The 15,774-nt window shown below is 37.1% G+C and overlaps 1 protein-coding gene across 1 annotated transcript in view; it reads right to left on the bottom strand.

The window, feature by feature from the left end:
- Nucleotides 1-479: 479 nt before the first annotated feature.
- The window catches only part of AGPAT5 (1-acylglycerol-3-phosphate O-acyltransferase 5), a 156,504-nt gene continuing 141,209 nt past the window's right edge, over nucleotides 480-15,774 (bottom strand). The window contains exons 2-8 of the mRNA XM_081940548.1: nucleotides 13,199-13,268; nucleotides 11,147-11,262; nucleotides 9,762-9,851; nucleotides 8,463-8,553; nucleotides 7,090-7,251; nucleotides 3,391-3,514; nucleotides 480-1,631 (exon numbers count right to left, since the gene is read on the bottom strand). Coding sequence (XP_081796674.1) covers nucleotides 1,406-1,631; nucleotides 3,391-3,514; nucleotides 7,090-7,251; nucleotides 8,463-8,553; nucleotides 9,762-9,851; nucleotides 11,147-11,262; nucleotides 13,199-13,268 — 879 coding nt within the window. The 3' untranslated portion in view covers nucleotides 480-1,405. The remainder of the gene's footprint in view (nucleotides 1,632-3,390; nucleotides 3,515-7,089; nucleotides 7,252-8,462; nucleotides 8,554-9,761; nucleotides 9,852-11,146; nucleotides 11,263-13,198; nucleotides 13,269-15,774) is intronic.

The raw sequence follows: 15,774 nt of genomic DNA, 5'->3' as shown, positions 1-15,774 counted from the left end.
GTATAATTTTTAGGACAAATATAAAGAACAATTAGTTTTTCATTACATACAGGAATAAAATATGTTTGCTATTATAAAAAAAAACCTCAAACCTGATCCTTTTGGATCTTTTTGTATGAAACATTTTGAGCTTTCGCAAAGTCAGCAAAAGCTGGATATGAGAAGTTCAGAAAGATTTTTAAAAGCCTTTCATGTTTTTTATTCTAATATTGGAATCGTGACAGTTTGCCTTTGTTGTATAAAACAACAAGTATAAAATAGCATCCCTTTTCCTATAGATACAGGATAGACAGATGCTAAATTTTATGAAATTTTATGAAATGTGCAAAATATTAATAGAATATTTTCCACATTTCAAACCACAGAGCCCAAAAACCCAATCTCAATCTCCTGTTCATCAGAAGCATACATCAAATGCAAAAACTTTCAAACTATCCAAAAGTAAGATTGAATTGTAATAATTAGTCTGCAATTCAGGATCATGTCGAATAAAGGCACATATTTTATATTTTGGCAAGAACATACAAATATTCCTCATTTTCATAAAATGTACTTTTCATTGCACAGCAGCATTGCTTACTTCAGTTGATACTCATTTCACCATAACATTTTCCATCTCTAATTGTTGCTTCACAGCTGGTATATTCCCAAACTGGACTGCATGTTTTTCTCCTTAACATGAAGAAACCTGTATAAGCAAGCCATTGTACATAAAGAAGACCTGGCTAAACAGGAACTTTTCTGGTGTTTCTTAACTGGCAGTTTCGCTGAAATGTTTTATAAAGTTGGCAAACTTATAATTGAATGAGCTTCAGTTAGTGCATTATCTAATTTGAAACTTTGTAGATAAATAAATTACAAAACTGAAGTTAACTAGCCATATAACAGGATCAAAATTTCATTCACTTATTAAACTCATAATTTCACCTTTTTTTACAGCCTGTGCTTGAGCAACTGACAAAACATATCTAGATTCAAATAGAGAAGAAAGTATCAGTAGAAACCAGTTTGGTTTTTAGTTTTTGTTGTAAAAGCTTTTATAATAAACTAGAAATCCGAAAACCTTGTCAGAAATGAAGACATTCATCTAAAATAATGCTAGAAAATCCATTCACTGCTCAATTTGAACCAGTATAAACACATACAGTGTATGTTGTTTGTAGGTAGATACATATTCATGGAAGAAAAATATGCTAAGCCTTTGTTATCTTCTCTGTTCTTCTCCAAAATCAGAAACATAATTTACCTTTTTGTCATCACCACCACAACAAAATTAGATTAACAGAGTGTGTTGATACAATATTCAACTGATAGGACTTTATTTAAAATATTAATATAAATTTAGGAAAGAATTTGATGCGATGTGCAAAGCAAGAGAGAAAAGCCACTGAAGAAAGTGCAGTTTTTATGCTTTAATACTGACCCAGAGATAACCTAATAAGGTCCCATATATCCATGTTTTTATGTAAAGATTCCTTCCAGACTCTGTCAATAGCATGCTGGCAGTCAAGCCGCTTAAAAATAATAAGGATGGCAATGTTTTCTGGAGACTTAGTTTGGAGTGTACGCTTTTCCCAGGGAACCTATTTCTTCTTTTAGAATCTTTTGCATCATAAAATTCTATTAGCAATCTAGGAGCAAGGAAAAAGTTTAAAAATGAGATTTATTTATCATATACTTTTATACAATTCTCTGATTATATCTGATAATTTATCACAAATACTTTCCTCCAAGAACCATAAATGTTGGCCTGAAATTCTTTCTCTCATACATCAGGGACTGAACTTTTTAATCTTCATCTGCAAATAGCACAAATTTCACTACAGTGTATAATTTGGCTAGACTTCTTTTTAGGGCTGTACAAAGCATTCAGAGTGTTATACAAAGAAATTTAGCACATATGCAACATCTCTCTCTCTGAAATGTTCAAGCAGTCACAACCCCTGGAAGGAATATTGCCAGCTGTCTTAGTATCTCTGTGTAGATTTAGTTAGCAATTCCAATGGAAACATTCATGTCCTTTTGAAGCAGCTGCATAAGACTCATAAAGGACATGGCTGTTTTCCCCTTCAAAGAGAGCTTTGTGAAGGATTAATTCTAAATGTTCTGCACAACTCTATTTTTCTTAAGTAGGTAAATGTAAATAATTAAAGCTGCTAAATGGACTCTAATGAAAATGACTAGAGTTTTAGCTAAGCTATATGGGTGCATTTATTGTGACAAATAAACCCAAGTTTATTTGTGCCAAGTCACAACTAGTTAAATATACACAGCATTCAGGACAACAACAATTAACTTACAGCTTATAGAGAAGGCTAGCCTGCTATTGAATCCGTATGGATATGAATATCCTTTACTCTCAGGCAAAAAAAACCCTTAGTCAAATTTGAATCAGTATATCCACATGTACCATGTTTTCCCGAAAATACGACATGTCCTGATGATAAGACCATGCCACACTTTTCTGGTGGCCAAAAATATAAGCCCTCCCCCGCAAATAAGTCCCCTGGACAACCCCCCACCTCCGCCAGGCAGAGCACCGCTCACCAACCTAGCGGTATCCCGAAGGTGCCAAGCCGCGGAGGTGCTCTTCCTTTGCAGAGAGAGCTGGGCCATGGTATCATGAGCTAGAGGTGCGAGAGCGTAACAGCCACTCGCGCATCCCCCTCTCCAGCCATGCAGAGTGCCATTCACTGGCATTTCGAAGGTGCCAAGCCGTGGGAGCCGGGTGGCGGCAAACAGACGCTCACGCAGCTTGGCGATATCCCTAGGTCAGTGAATGGCGCTGTGCCCGGCTGGAGAGGGTGTTTACCCGGTGGCTGCTCGTGAGCGTGCTCACTTCATGGCTGCTGTGTTGCGCTGCTGCGACACCGCAACACAGCCATTCGCCCATGAGACTATGCCCGGCTCTTTGGGAGCCGGCTCGGAAGAGAGCAGCCACCCGGCAACCCCAAAACAATAAACCCTCCCCTCATAATAAGGCCCAAGCCATATTTTGTGGGTAAAAAGAAAATAAGATCCTGTCTTATTTTTGGGGAAACACGGTATTAAAAAATATTGTTTTACAGATGTTGATATACTGATTCAAATTGGGCCAGGGTTTTTTTTTGGGGGGGGGGGCTGTAAGTAAAGGATATTCACATCAATATTGATTCATAGTTACAATCACAATACCACAACATTAGTTTGAGTAATATTTCCCATTCCCATAGTCATTGATTTTATATTACTTTACTTTCCACATTCAAATTTTCCCATGTGCAATATACACCATACACCACAATTCTATAAAACGTTATACTGGCAACATTCATTATTAATACAAGTAATAAATATAGTTCCTCTTTATTCAAATGCTATAGATACAGAGCCAGGCCGTTTACCACTTACTTGTCCTTGAATGCAAAACGGTCATGAAGCCATCTTCTCATTAACATTTGTTCCTCTGGAATGTCTTTTAATTCAATTCGTTCAAAATAGATATGAATCCTTGGACACTCCTTACAAAGAAACTCTAAAATCCAGAAGTACATTATAAATACTTTTGTTATAACACGGTTAATTTCAGTTATTTGTTAAATTAAAGACTAACTTATTTATTTAACAATCTTTAAAACTGATCCAAGTTTCAAATCTGGATTTGTAGACTCTGATTTTAAGCTGCTTTTTAAAGCCACCCTAGCACATCTTTTATTCTAAAAGGCTGCATGTATTTGTTTTAAAATAAATTTTAAAAATTGCATCTATGAGTTTTTAGAATATGTTTAAATATATTAATTGCTAACATTTTATATTAAACTTTGAAAATATACAGGAAAAATAATTTCTCACATTCCCATCAGTGGTGGAATTCACTTACCTTCACAAACCAGTTCGCAAATGTGTGTGAGAGAGAGCGCGCTTCGCTAGCACACGTCGCATCTGCTCACGTATGACTTGGGGGGGGGGGGGCAGAGCCTTAAGCATCTGCCGCTACCAGTTCACCTGAACCGGAGAGAACCATCTGAATACCACCTTTGATTCCCATGTGTCTCTTTACAATATTGCAAATGCTCACAGGCCACATTAAATGGAAATGACAAAACATATTGTTGGTTTAATTTAATTTAGATGGAGATAAAGCACAAAAACAATATGCAATATATTTTTTTTCTTGAAAGATACAAAAGAATATAATAATTTCTTACACATTTATCATTAAATGGAAGTGGCCAGATAGATCGATAAAAGACGACTCAGATGAATGCATCCTATTTTATTTTTTACCTGCATTTACTGGTATGAAATGAAAGCATCTATGTCTTGTTTCAAATAAATCCCTAGATTCCACTTTCAAAAAATGTGCCTATTCTTAGAACATCATTCTTAAAATTACGATTAAAGAAACCCAATAGAAAAAATGACAATTTTTCTATAAAAGTTAAGTACAATGCTACGTTTACTCAGAAGTAAGTATATGCTGAAGCCTTATTTTCTAAACACTGTAGACATGAATAAATGTTTTTTTTAAAAAGCCATTATTAATACAAACAATAAAACAGGCTACAATGCTATCCTAAGAGCACAATGAAAACTAAAGAAAACAACATTTTCTGAGGAAAAAATGGCAGGTATACATACACACACATAGAAATAACCAGCTACTTCACTGCATGCCTCTTAAGATCAGAAATCCATTCCCCATCTTTCCCAACGCACTCAGAACAGGAATGGCTAGTACTTGATGTGCTGCTGTGGGCATTATTCAGTCATAACACAAGACTTCATTGTCCATAAAGTTTGTGGTTAAGGAGGGACATGTAGCTTGGGTCCAAATATGCAACTCTCTAGCTTTCTATTGGACCTTTCCCGCCCCAGCACTCTGAGATCTCCCTTCCAAAGTTGGTGGCAAATCCCCAATTATTAAGGATAAATATAGGTGCTTATGTAAGACATATAAACACAGAAAAGTTCAACACAGTGAAATAGGAAATGAATGGTCTAACTTTGACAAATTAAGTATCAGCAAATTCAAATGTATAGAAATTGAACACTTTCAGGAAATCCTACACTGTACTACTCAGGACATGAAAAACAAAGAAGGAAGAGCAGCATTTTCACAGCCAGAAACAATAAAATAAGAATGATACTTGGTTACAATGCAATCAAAGACCAATTACATCACTTAGATTTTGCAGATAACTCTTTAAGCTGATCAATGTATTATTTTGATTATTTTAACGTGCTCCAACCACTGATACGGAAAAGGAGAATGTTTGTGAGTTTAATGGTCACATTAAATTTGAAAAAGGTAGAACATTAAATCTGAAATTGACATTGATGTGCGGCTTGTCATTGGAGACTGGAATGCCAATGTTAGAAATATCAATGAGGAAAATGTACTTGGACTCTCAGGGGAAAGCAGAATGGTTTGGGGAAGAAACATCAATAATGTGTTGTGCTGATGATAATATACTCTTGAGTGCTGAGATTGCCTATGAACTGCAAGCTTTAGCAGTGAAATCAAGCAGCCTGATGACAACAAGAGAATAAGACCAACTAATGACAATAGGTATAGCATCAGGCTTAGAACTGCAAAAGAAGACAGTGAAGTGGTGGATGGCTTTTGGATCAACTATCACTAATAAAGAGAGTAGCAATAAAAATATGCCACAGACAAGACTTGGTTGAATAGAAATGAAAATGTAAAATACATGCAAATGTCAAAGATCAGATGAAGGGTTTCTCTGTGATACTCTATGGAATTGAAAATCGGATTTTGAAGAAGCAGGATAGAAACAGCATGCTTTTTATATCTGATGGTGGAGTAGGCTCCTGAGAATATTATGAATGGCCCAGAAAACCAACACATGGATCACAGAACGAATCTCACTCAAGGCAAAAATGACTAGGTTCAAATGATCCCATTTGGGACACATTCTGGGAAGAACTAGGTCTCTGGAGGAGGCTCTAATGTTGGGAAAGGTGGAAGGAAAGAGAAAAAGAAAATAGGCAGCAATAAGGGTGGTGGTGGTGGACTCAATTACAGCAGCGATGGGTACATGGCAGGAAAACGTGGAGAATAACCATCTATGTGGTCTGCCATCAGTGACACTGGCCTACTGGCACATAGTCAATCAATCAGTGTGCCTGGTCTGTGTGGATGAAATGTTCTATTTTTATTTCGGCCCTTCCTCTCCTTAAATCAATTTGAAACACATTTGGCCTCACATGTGGTAATATTCGTTATGATATAAGAGGTAAGACCTCACTCTTGCCCTGTTAGGAGAGACAGATCATGGAAGTCACAAATTATGTCTACCTTTACACACTTGTGTATATATGTCACATCACTGGTGGCTCAGTGGCTAAGACGCTGAGCTTGTCGATCGGAAAGGTCAGCAGTTCAGCGGTTTGAATCCCTAGCACCGCGTAATGGAGTAAGCTCCTGTTACTTTTTCCAACTTCTGCCAACCTAGCAGTTTGAAAGCATGTAAAAATGCAAGTAGAAATGGTGGGAAGGTAACAGTGTTCCGTGCGCCTTTGGCGTTTAGTCATGCTGGCCACATGACCACGGAGATGTCTTTGGACAGCGCTGGCTCTTTGGTTTTGAAATGGAGATGAGCACTGCCCCTTAGAGTCGGGAACGACTAGCACATATGTGCAAGGGGAACCTTTATCTTTACCTTTATAAACACTCAAAAGTAAACTGCTGTTCTTAATATACTAACAGAATATAACTATAACTATGTATAAAAAAGAAAGAACAAAGAACTCTCCCCCCCAGTTTAAAATCCAGTGCAGCAACAAGTTAAATGCTAGCTTATGTAAACAAAGTCCCTTCGGGGAGAGGGGGCGGTCTAGAAATCAAATCAAATAAAAATAAAATAAATGCATTTGCTGGCCAGTAGAAAGAGAGCCTAAAATGGAAATAACCCATTAATTGGAAATTTAGAAGTCAAACAAAAACATGAGCCCAACCATATATCATTTGGTGCACAGAAAAAGTTCATGTTGACTGTTCTAGAAATTCCATGAAGGATGTGGATTCTCCCAGTTTGAATCAGGTAAGAGAAGACTTTTAAAAGTAATTCAATAACACCTACTCACCGGTCATGGTTGGTGCCACTTTTCTTTGTCCTTTATGGTCTATAATACCTTCGAAGGCTACTGTGATATCATAAACTGCATCCAAGTAGCTCTTCATTGTATCAACAGCAATGTGAGTGGCCCTCACCCGTGGAGTTAAGACATGTTTCAGTACTGTAAGACCTAGCCAAGAGGAAAGGCAGAGTGAAAAAGATTTGCCCAAGAAAATGGTAACATCTCAAGATCCTGCAGGTGATTGATTCAATGACCATTCAATGACCAGCCATTGATTCTGATTTTCTCTAGACCCAAGCTAGTGTTTTTATTTTTCATTCTTATCTTTGAGGAGAACAATCACATGTCTACCCAGTATCACGGATCAATTCAGTGACTCATAGGGCTTATTCTAAAATGCATGTAAGTCAGTGGTGCTATTCAGCCAGTTCGATTCGGTTCAGGCCAACCAGCAGTGGTGGCGGCAGGACGTTCCGCCCACCCGCCCAGATATCATCACGTCCTGTTTTTCATGCTCGGCGCATGCACGGAACATCCTGTATGTGCGCTCACATTTGCGAACCAGGAGCAAAGGTAAGTTGATTTCACTCCTGATGTAAATTCATGGCATTCGCAGAGTTCTGTTAAGGTTCCATATCTCTCTGAAGACACACTCATTTAATTTGCAGAGAAGATATCCAAATGTTCTCTGCTCACTGAGCAAATAGAGCTAATAACTAATCATGACAATTGTTTTCCTCATCATAGAACACAAAATATGTATCCAAAAAGTCCAATCTGAACATAATAAATAAGTAACATGTGAATGCCATTTAATTACAAATCTACACCTTTTCAAAACTGCAAAGGAATATAAAATATTGTCAGGTGTTGCATCCATGGCACATAAAATTACCGTATTCCCCCCCCCCCGCCGTGGTGCAGGAGGCTGACATGGCAATGCCTACCCAGCAACCAGGCAGAGAACCCCTTACTAAAATTTTTGAAGCCACCCCTGGCTGGAAGGTGTAAGCAGAGTAAATTGGAGATGATCTCTCAGTCTTAGTCCAAATAAATTTTCCAACTGGTAAGAGCGATAGGTTTCAGAATACAGGTAGATCTTGAATCAGGGCAACTGCACTACCCTATCATAAGTTTGGCCTTTAAAAACATTTGGGAAGAGTGGTAGATCTGACTACACGCCCCACCCCAAATCCTGTCTCTAACAGCTTATTGTATGCCATATGATGGTGGATTTCCAGTAAAGCGTTTGTAATCTGTTCGTTTCACTTTATCTTCGGATGCTGCTTTATAGTAGAAAAGTGGGAGAAAACTAGTTTAAATAAATGGAAGTCTGTCATGCTTGTCTTTTCATCTCAAATCCACTTTGCTTCTCTTACCTTCCTTAGCAGCATATGACTGACTATTTGCAATGACTTTGTGCAGCTCTGGATTGTAACGTGTTCCTTCTGGATAAATCACAAGGTACATCTGTGGAATTAAACATATATATAAATGTGTGTTTGTGTGCGTCTGTACAAACAGTTTTATTAATTTAAACAGTTCAGCCTCAAGACTGAGAAATGAATTACAAGCAAGTTGGAAGACTGAGCCTCAGTGAGGTTGCTGCAGTCAAAAGTCTCATTTTTCTTCCAGCCCTGCAACACAATTATTTTGTGCTTTTATCGGTTCTCACAAATGTAATTTCTGAAAGAATGCAGAACTCACTTAGACTTGCTGCGCTAAAGCAAAACTCGATTCATTTAACATTAGCATCCCATAATTATTTGGATAATGTCTAAATTGAAACTATTTTCTTTTTGTTTCTTTAATGTCTTTCTTATTCTCTTTGCTGTTTAATAACAAAAATACACTAATACAACTATGCATTAGTCATGAAGTTAATTTTGTATGAATATTAACTTACATTAATACTTTGCCGCTTTAGATAGCCCTTGACTTACAACAGTTTTGTTTAGTGATGGTTCAAAGTTACAACTCCTCAGGAAAAGTAACTTACAGACCATCCTTGAAGTTGCAATCAGCATACCGTCCTCACAGTCACATGATCACAATCTGGGCACCGGGCAACTGGCTCACATTTATGACTTGCAGCATCTTGCGATTTGTGACAATTGGGGAAGCTGGATTTGCTTAACAAACCATCTGATTGATGTAAAGGCCATGTGATTCACTTAATAGCAGTAAAATGGTCATAAAATTGGGTCTAATTGTGTGATGACTTCCTTAAAGACTGCAACATTTAGCAGCCAAAACTTTGGTCTCAACTGTGGTTGTTAAGTCAAGGACTACCTATCCTGTTGCTTAAGGTTGTTTAAAACAGATACTGTATATATGACCCCTCAACAAAATTAACAGGCTGTTTTAAAACTGAGTTTCTTCAGCCTAATTTTTCTATGCAAACAGTTTTACATCCTAATGCCAGGACTTTTTCTGGAAGGTATAGATGTTTATCCTTCCAGTAACCAAAAGAAGAGAACTGCTTAACAACAGCTCCCTCGCTTCTTAGAAGTAAAGTATAAACCAGCATTTGATTGTGGAAAAATGAATTTACTCCTGAAGTTTACTTTTGTGTCACCTCATATCACAAACATATGCATGCACACACAAACATGGAGGGGGGGGGAGGGAGAGCACTAGCTTGTATAACTGTACGAAGTAGAAATAGAGAAGCTTACTGGAGTTTTCGTTTTCATCTGGACATGCAACTTGTTCCTCATTTCCTTTTCATTAAATATGGCATTTCGTTTCACATACACTCCACCATGCTAGTATATAAACAAATTGAATATGTTTGTAACTCTTAATAATTTATGAAACAGTAGTTTGATACTCCGGAATAAAAAATAATAATGCACCACCATTTTCCTTGCTGAAGGGTAAGGAGCTTCTATGGGCATAAATTTGCTTTTGCTATGATAGGGACATGTAAATATTTTTTCTGTTATTTTATAATATTTTTCTATTCAAAAAATAGGAAACAGAAAAATACAGGGTTTTTTTTTTCTATAAGAGTTGATTCTATGTGGATGCTGGATAAAAGAAAGGTTTTTTTAAAGTGTAGGAATCTGAGCTATGATTATTACTATGCCAAAGCTCCAAAGTATTAGGACTATTATATTAAGCAGTGAAAAATTCATAGAGGTCCATCCTATTTCTTTTGCCTCAATAGTGAGACTCCAGCGAAATTTTAAATGCCTATCTAGATAATACAATGGAGGGTAGTGACAAGGCATTACCTGTGTCAGACACAGATTTTAATGAAATAAGTGCTAACATTTAGATAGATTTCTTACATGGGAATCCTAATTGTGTTTGGTTCAGTGGCTATTTAGGCTGTAATGGTGCCAACTTGCCTTACTATAATGAATGTAATGTGGTTTACTTCTAAATCAAAGTAAATCTAATTAGGATTGAAATATTTTGCACTTTTCAGGGCATTAGCCAAAACACTCTTTTGCAGCACAATGAAAGTACTGTAACAACTTTAGCCATTTATTATGGCAAAAATATTCAGATTAAGGTGAGTTTCAAATAACAGGGGAAGATGGATTAGTAGGGGAGCAAACTCTGCTTGATGGGGAATAGCCTGAATCAGATTGAAATACATTTCTTTTGTAGCATAGAAACAAAATCAACTGAGACTGTAAGTAAAATGATCTTCTATTGCTTTTCCTTCAAAATATGCAATATGCAATATGATTTATTTATAGTTCTTATGCTCTATGCTTCAATAAGAAAGAACGTGAGAAATCCTTTACTGGGGATGATATTTTACTGAAACCAATGGAATTTACTTCCAAATATTTGCAGAATTAATTGTATCAAAAAATAAGCAGTAACTTCTAGCTATTTTACATTACTACAAGCTTTTCTGTGAAATGGGTGGCTATATGATAAATGAAGAACTGCATTTTTAATTTTTTTTTCTCAACTAGCTTGCTATTGATAAATGTAATTGCTTTTGTTGTATACCACCTTCAGTCACTTTTCTGGGAGATGGGTAGCTATATAAATATGATAAACAAACAAATAAAAATACAGAAACAAAAATAAGATTTACCTGAGAAAAATACCACCCGTACAAAGGAAGCCATTTTAATCCATCTTTCAAAACATATCGAATATGTCCAAGAGCATTTTGCCTGATGGCCAACATATCTGCTACAATCCAATCAACTGCAAACCCAGAACACAAATATTTAAAAATATAATAAATCCTTGGCATACCTAATGCCAATTTTCCTTCTGGAAAACAAATGCTGCTAATGATCATGAACTGAGCTCTTTCCACAATTCTATACCTTTTCTTTTTAGGTTTTAAACTTTTTATTCTCCATTTATTTCTTAATTTTCAATAGAAAACGTTTTAAATGAATTTGCTATTTAATTCACTTCACTAGGATTGACAACTCATTTTAGTATAATACAAGAACAAGGTCAATATAGACCAGTGATGGCGAACCTATGACATGCGTGCCACGGGTGGCACGTGGAGCCATTTGTCAGGGCACGCGAGGCGCTGCCCTGTCAGTGCGCATGAGCACGCTGGCCAGCTGAGTTCACCATTTTTAAAAGCTATTTTTCGCCCTCCCCAGGCTCCAGAGGCTTTATAAGAGCCTGGGGAGGACGAAAAGAGCCTCCCCCCCCCGGAGGCTTCAGGGACCGTCCGGAGGCTTCCCTGACGCCTTCGGAGTGCTTAAAACAACCATCCGAGCAAACCGGAAGTCACTTACAGTTTGCTCGGAGGGTCGTTTTAAGCGTTCTGAAGGCTTCAGGGAAGCCTCCAGACGGTCCCTGAAACCTCCGGAGGCTCTTTTCGCCCTCCCCAGGCTCCTATAAAGCCTCTGGAGCCTGGGGAAGGCGAAAAAAGCATGTAAAAATGGGGGGGAGCGCCTGTTGTGCGGGCATGCGCACTGGGGGTCGCGCATTGCATTATGGGTGCAGCATGCCTGCACACAACCCCCCTGCGCTCCCCCCACTTGTGGCACGCAAGCCAAAAAAGGTTTGCCATTGCTGATATAGACTGTCATTTTACAAAATGTACTCTTAAAAGCTGAATTAGAAAAAAAGAAAACTTGTGAGGTGTAAAGTGATTTATCAATGAAGCTAATAACAAATGGTAAACTTTTGTGACAAAATCTAGCAGTAGTTTTACAATGGTAGAAAGCGATTCTATTCCCAGAACATGGCAACCAAACTCATCTCTCTTGTCTGACTCCCGCATCTGTCTGAAGCATTTTACATGCTACCCTACCAAGTCCCCATCTTTTAAAGTGATTTTTCAATATAGACAGGGAATTATAAAGAGCAGAGAGGAACTGGAGAAAATTAAATATCTCATCTTGCAGGAGGCACCAAAGGAAAGGTATGAGCCTGAATTTGCCAAGAAGAATTTTCAAAGCTTCTCTTGTGTAGAAATCTTTTAAATCAAGCTTCTACCATATCGTACAAAAAAAAATCAAGTTTCTACCAACTCTTACACATGGAGTAAATTAGTCAGTAACCCAAATGTTCAATTATAGACATTTTAATCTAAATGTTAGTTTTACATACAGATAGTCTTCGCTTAATGACTGTTTGAAATTACAAACGTCTCAGAAAAGTTGGTCATGTGATCACAATCTGGTTCCTTGGCAACCTGTTCGCCCTTATGACAAGAACCCTGCAATCATGTGATCATCGCTTGCAATCTTTCCTGTTGGCCTCCACAATAAGTCAATGGGGAAGCTGGCAAGAAGGTTGCATCTGGCAGCCTCTCATCTCTGAGGGCTGATTGTGCTGTTTTATGCCTTCTTGGCTCTGCAGAGGCAGGAAAGGAGAATGGCCACTTCAGCAGTTGAAATCCGAGAATATATGAAGCCAAAATCTCTCCGCAAGCATGGAGAGGGACTTCAATCCCTTAACAACCTGTGAGATTGTTTAATGCCTGCAACAGGGAATGGTGGGATTGTGGTTGTCAATGAAGCAGTCACATGGGCATCTCATCTCAACAGGCAAAACTCAAGTCAAAAAACTTACAATTTTTAAGGGAAGACTACTGTACTTCTACTTCATTCACTGTAATTGTTAACATTACAAAAATGCTTTATACAGAAACCAGCAATATACAAACCTGTACTTTGATGATTTGATATATATACCACATTCTCTTTATTTTTGGGCAAATCACCATACAGAATTATCTAGGAAGGGAGAAAAAATACTTAGTTAGCCTCAGTATATAAAAATAAATTTAAAATCAAATCTCAAATTGTGTTTCTTTTTTTAAAGATGAATGTTAATTATTCTTAAGGTTCCCTTTTCCACCTCAATGCAGCATTGGTCTACTGCAAGGGTCTCGAAACCTGGAAACTTTAAGACTTGTGAACTTCAACTCCCACTATTCCCCAGTGAGCATGGCCTGCTAAGGTATTCTGGGAGCCGAAGTCCACAAGTCTTAAAGTTGCCAAGTTTGGAGATCCCTTGTGTACTGCTTCAATTTTGTGGCATTTTACTTATTCCACCTCTATATTTAAACACAAGAGTCTAACTAGACCAAAGTAACTGGCTTTTTGACTATCATATATTCCAAATCCTTCCCACCCAGCCCCCAAAAACCTTAAGGATAGGTTCTTTTTTTTTGTTTCCAGTGAAATTGTTCTCACAGTAGCATATATGAGCATGCTCATATACTATGCTGTAGTTTGCATCTCAGTATATTATGCAAATCCAGGAAGATTCTAACATATGTAGCAACTGAGGTACAATTTCATTACTATGACAGTTAATTAAGTTCATTTAAATAAGTACCACTTGCACCAACAGAGCATGCAAACTATTTTTACGATAATCAATTCATACTACAGTAGAACCTCTGGTCATGACCATAATTTGTTCCTTAACGTTGGTTGCAACCGAATTTGTTCGTGTCCCAAACCTAACCAAAATTAATGCAGTGGCCAAACGTGGGTGAAATTTGGCCCTAACAAAAACAACCAATTCTTAATTTAAATGTGGTTACATCATAATCAAGAAACAAGGCTTCTAAATGTATGGGGAAAAATATAAAAAACAGAACACTTTCCTATAGTTCTTACTGACATGCAAGGTGTCTGTGTGCCCAAAGGATTACTATATTTTGCTTTTGGATAAACAAGAGTAATTTCAGTCATATAATTCCCCACTTGAAATTTGAAATCATTGCTATCGAAACACATAACAAACTATCACAAATCAACATCACTTGTGTATGTAGTTTTAAGCAGCTTACACTACATTTCTGCAATATAAATAATCAAAATTTGTTGACAACTGAGAATTGTAATTTGATGAAATTAATATTATTCATTAAAACTGTGGAGTCTGTGGGAATGGAAGAATGGAAAGTATATTGTAATCAAAAGTTGTAGCTCTTCTCCAGCAGCTGCTTGCAACAGTTATGCAGACAAGAAACTTAAAGGGGCAATTAAAAGCAAGTCAAGCCTGTTGCTGATAGTGTGTATCATGAAAGTATTTTTATTAATCATATATATATATATATATTATTTGTGTTGTATTTGTACTGATAAATAAATAAAGGGAGACTAGTATAGATCTATTTCGAGCTAATTAGCTCTCACCAGCTAGCCATACCCTTACTGGGATTTGAACCTGGGCTATATTATATCTTAGGCAGGAGTCTTAGCCACTAAGCCACAGGCTCGCCTCCTTATCAGTTAATATATATATGTAAATTTAATGCAGTTTAATTCAGTTGATTAAGCACATATATTTACTCTGAAAAAATGGGGAGAAACTTTTAAAATCATTTTTAAGGAAAAAAATCCCTTATTCATTAAAGAAAGTCCCAGTCCCCAAAAACTATTCTATTACAGTTATATCAAAATGCAAGCAAAAAGAATAGTAATTTGAGTGAAGAAACATTCTTCAGAATGAACCTCTGGTAATTCAGGCATCAGCTCAATCAGATTTTTGTCAGAAAAGCTACATGAACAAGTGTTGAGTTTACTATATGAAATGTGACATATAAGTCTAACAAATATAAATAGATTCTAAGGTTCAACCTCCAAATCTGCATGCACACCACCTACTGGGCAGCTGTAACTAGATCATTTCAGAGAAATCAAACGAGACCGTGGTGGTATAGTGGGAATAAAGCTTGACTCCATGCAGGTTTTATAGCTGGATCTGCCCCTTGGTAAAATACTGATTTTTAACAGAAAAACAGAGTTCCCATTCAAGATTATTTATTATTTGATTTCTATAGCGACCCATCTCAACAAGTGATTCTGGGCAGCAAACATCGCAACTTATGTACATAAGTACTTCTGATGCATTGTCTCTTTTTCTGGGCAATGAAAATAGTGACAACATTGAGACCGAAAGGCAAGTCAGTCCTACCTCTGTGGTGCATCAATGATATTTGGACCTTAGTTTTATGCTACACAGGAAAAAATGGCAGGAAGACCTGGAAGTAGCCGCTACTGTATTTGCTACCTTCCATAGACCCCGCTCTCTCCCTTTATCTTTTGGGAAGTGAGAGAGGGAGAACTGTGTCCATTGCAGAAGTCTGAGGGGCAAATAACATGGGTTTTGTAATTTGTTAACTAACATTGTTAACTAACATAGTTACCTTGTATTTTAATCTGATTTATATTCTTTCTTTTAAAGTGATGTTCAAGATTGCTTTTAACATTCCTAAACTGATGA

Source organism: Natrix helvetica, assembly GCF_964273705.1.
Source record: "Natrix helvetica genome assembly, chromosome: 2".
Taxonomy (NCBI): Eukaryota; Metazoa; Chordata; class Lepidosauria; order Squamata; family Natricidae; genus Natrix; species Natrix helvetica.
The sequence above is the reverse complement of the archived record's forward strand: the minus strand, read 5'-3'. Positions and strand labels throughout refer to the sequence as shown.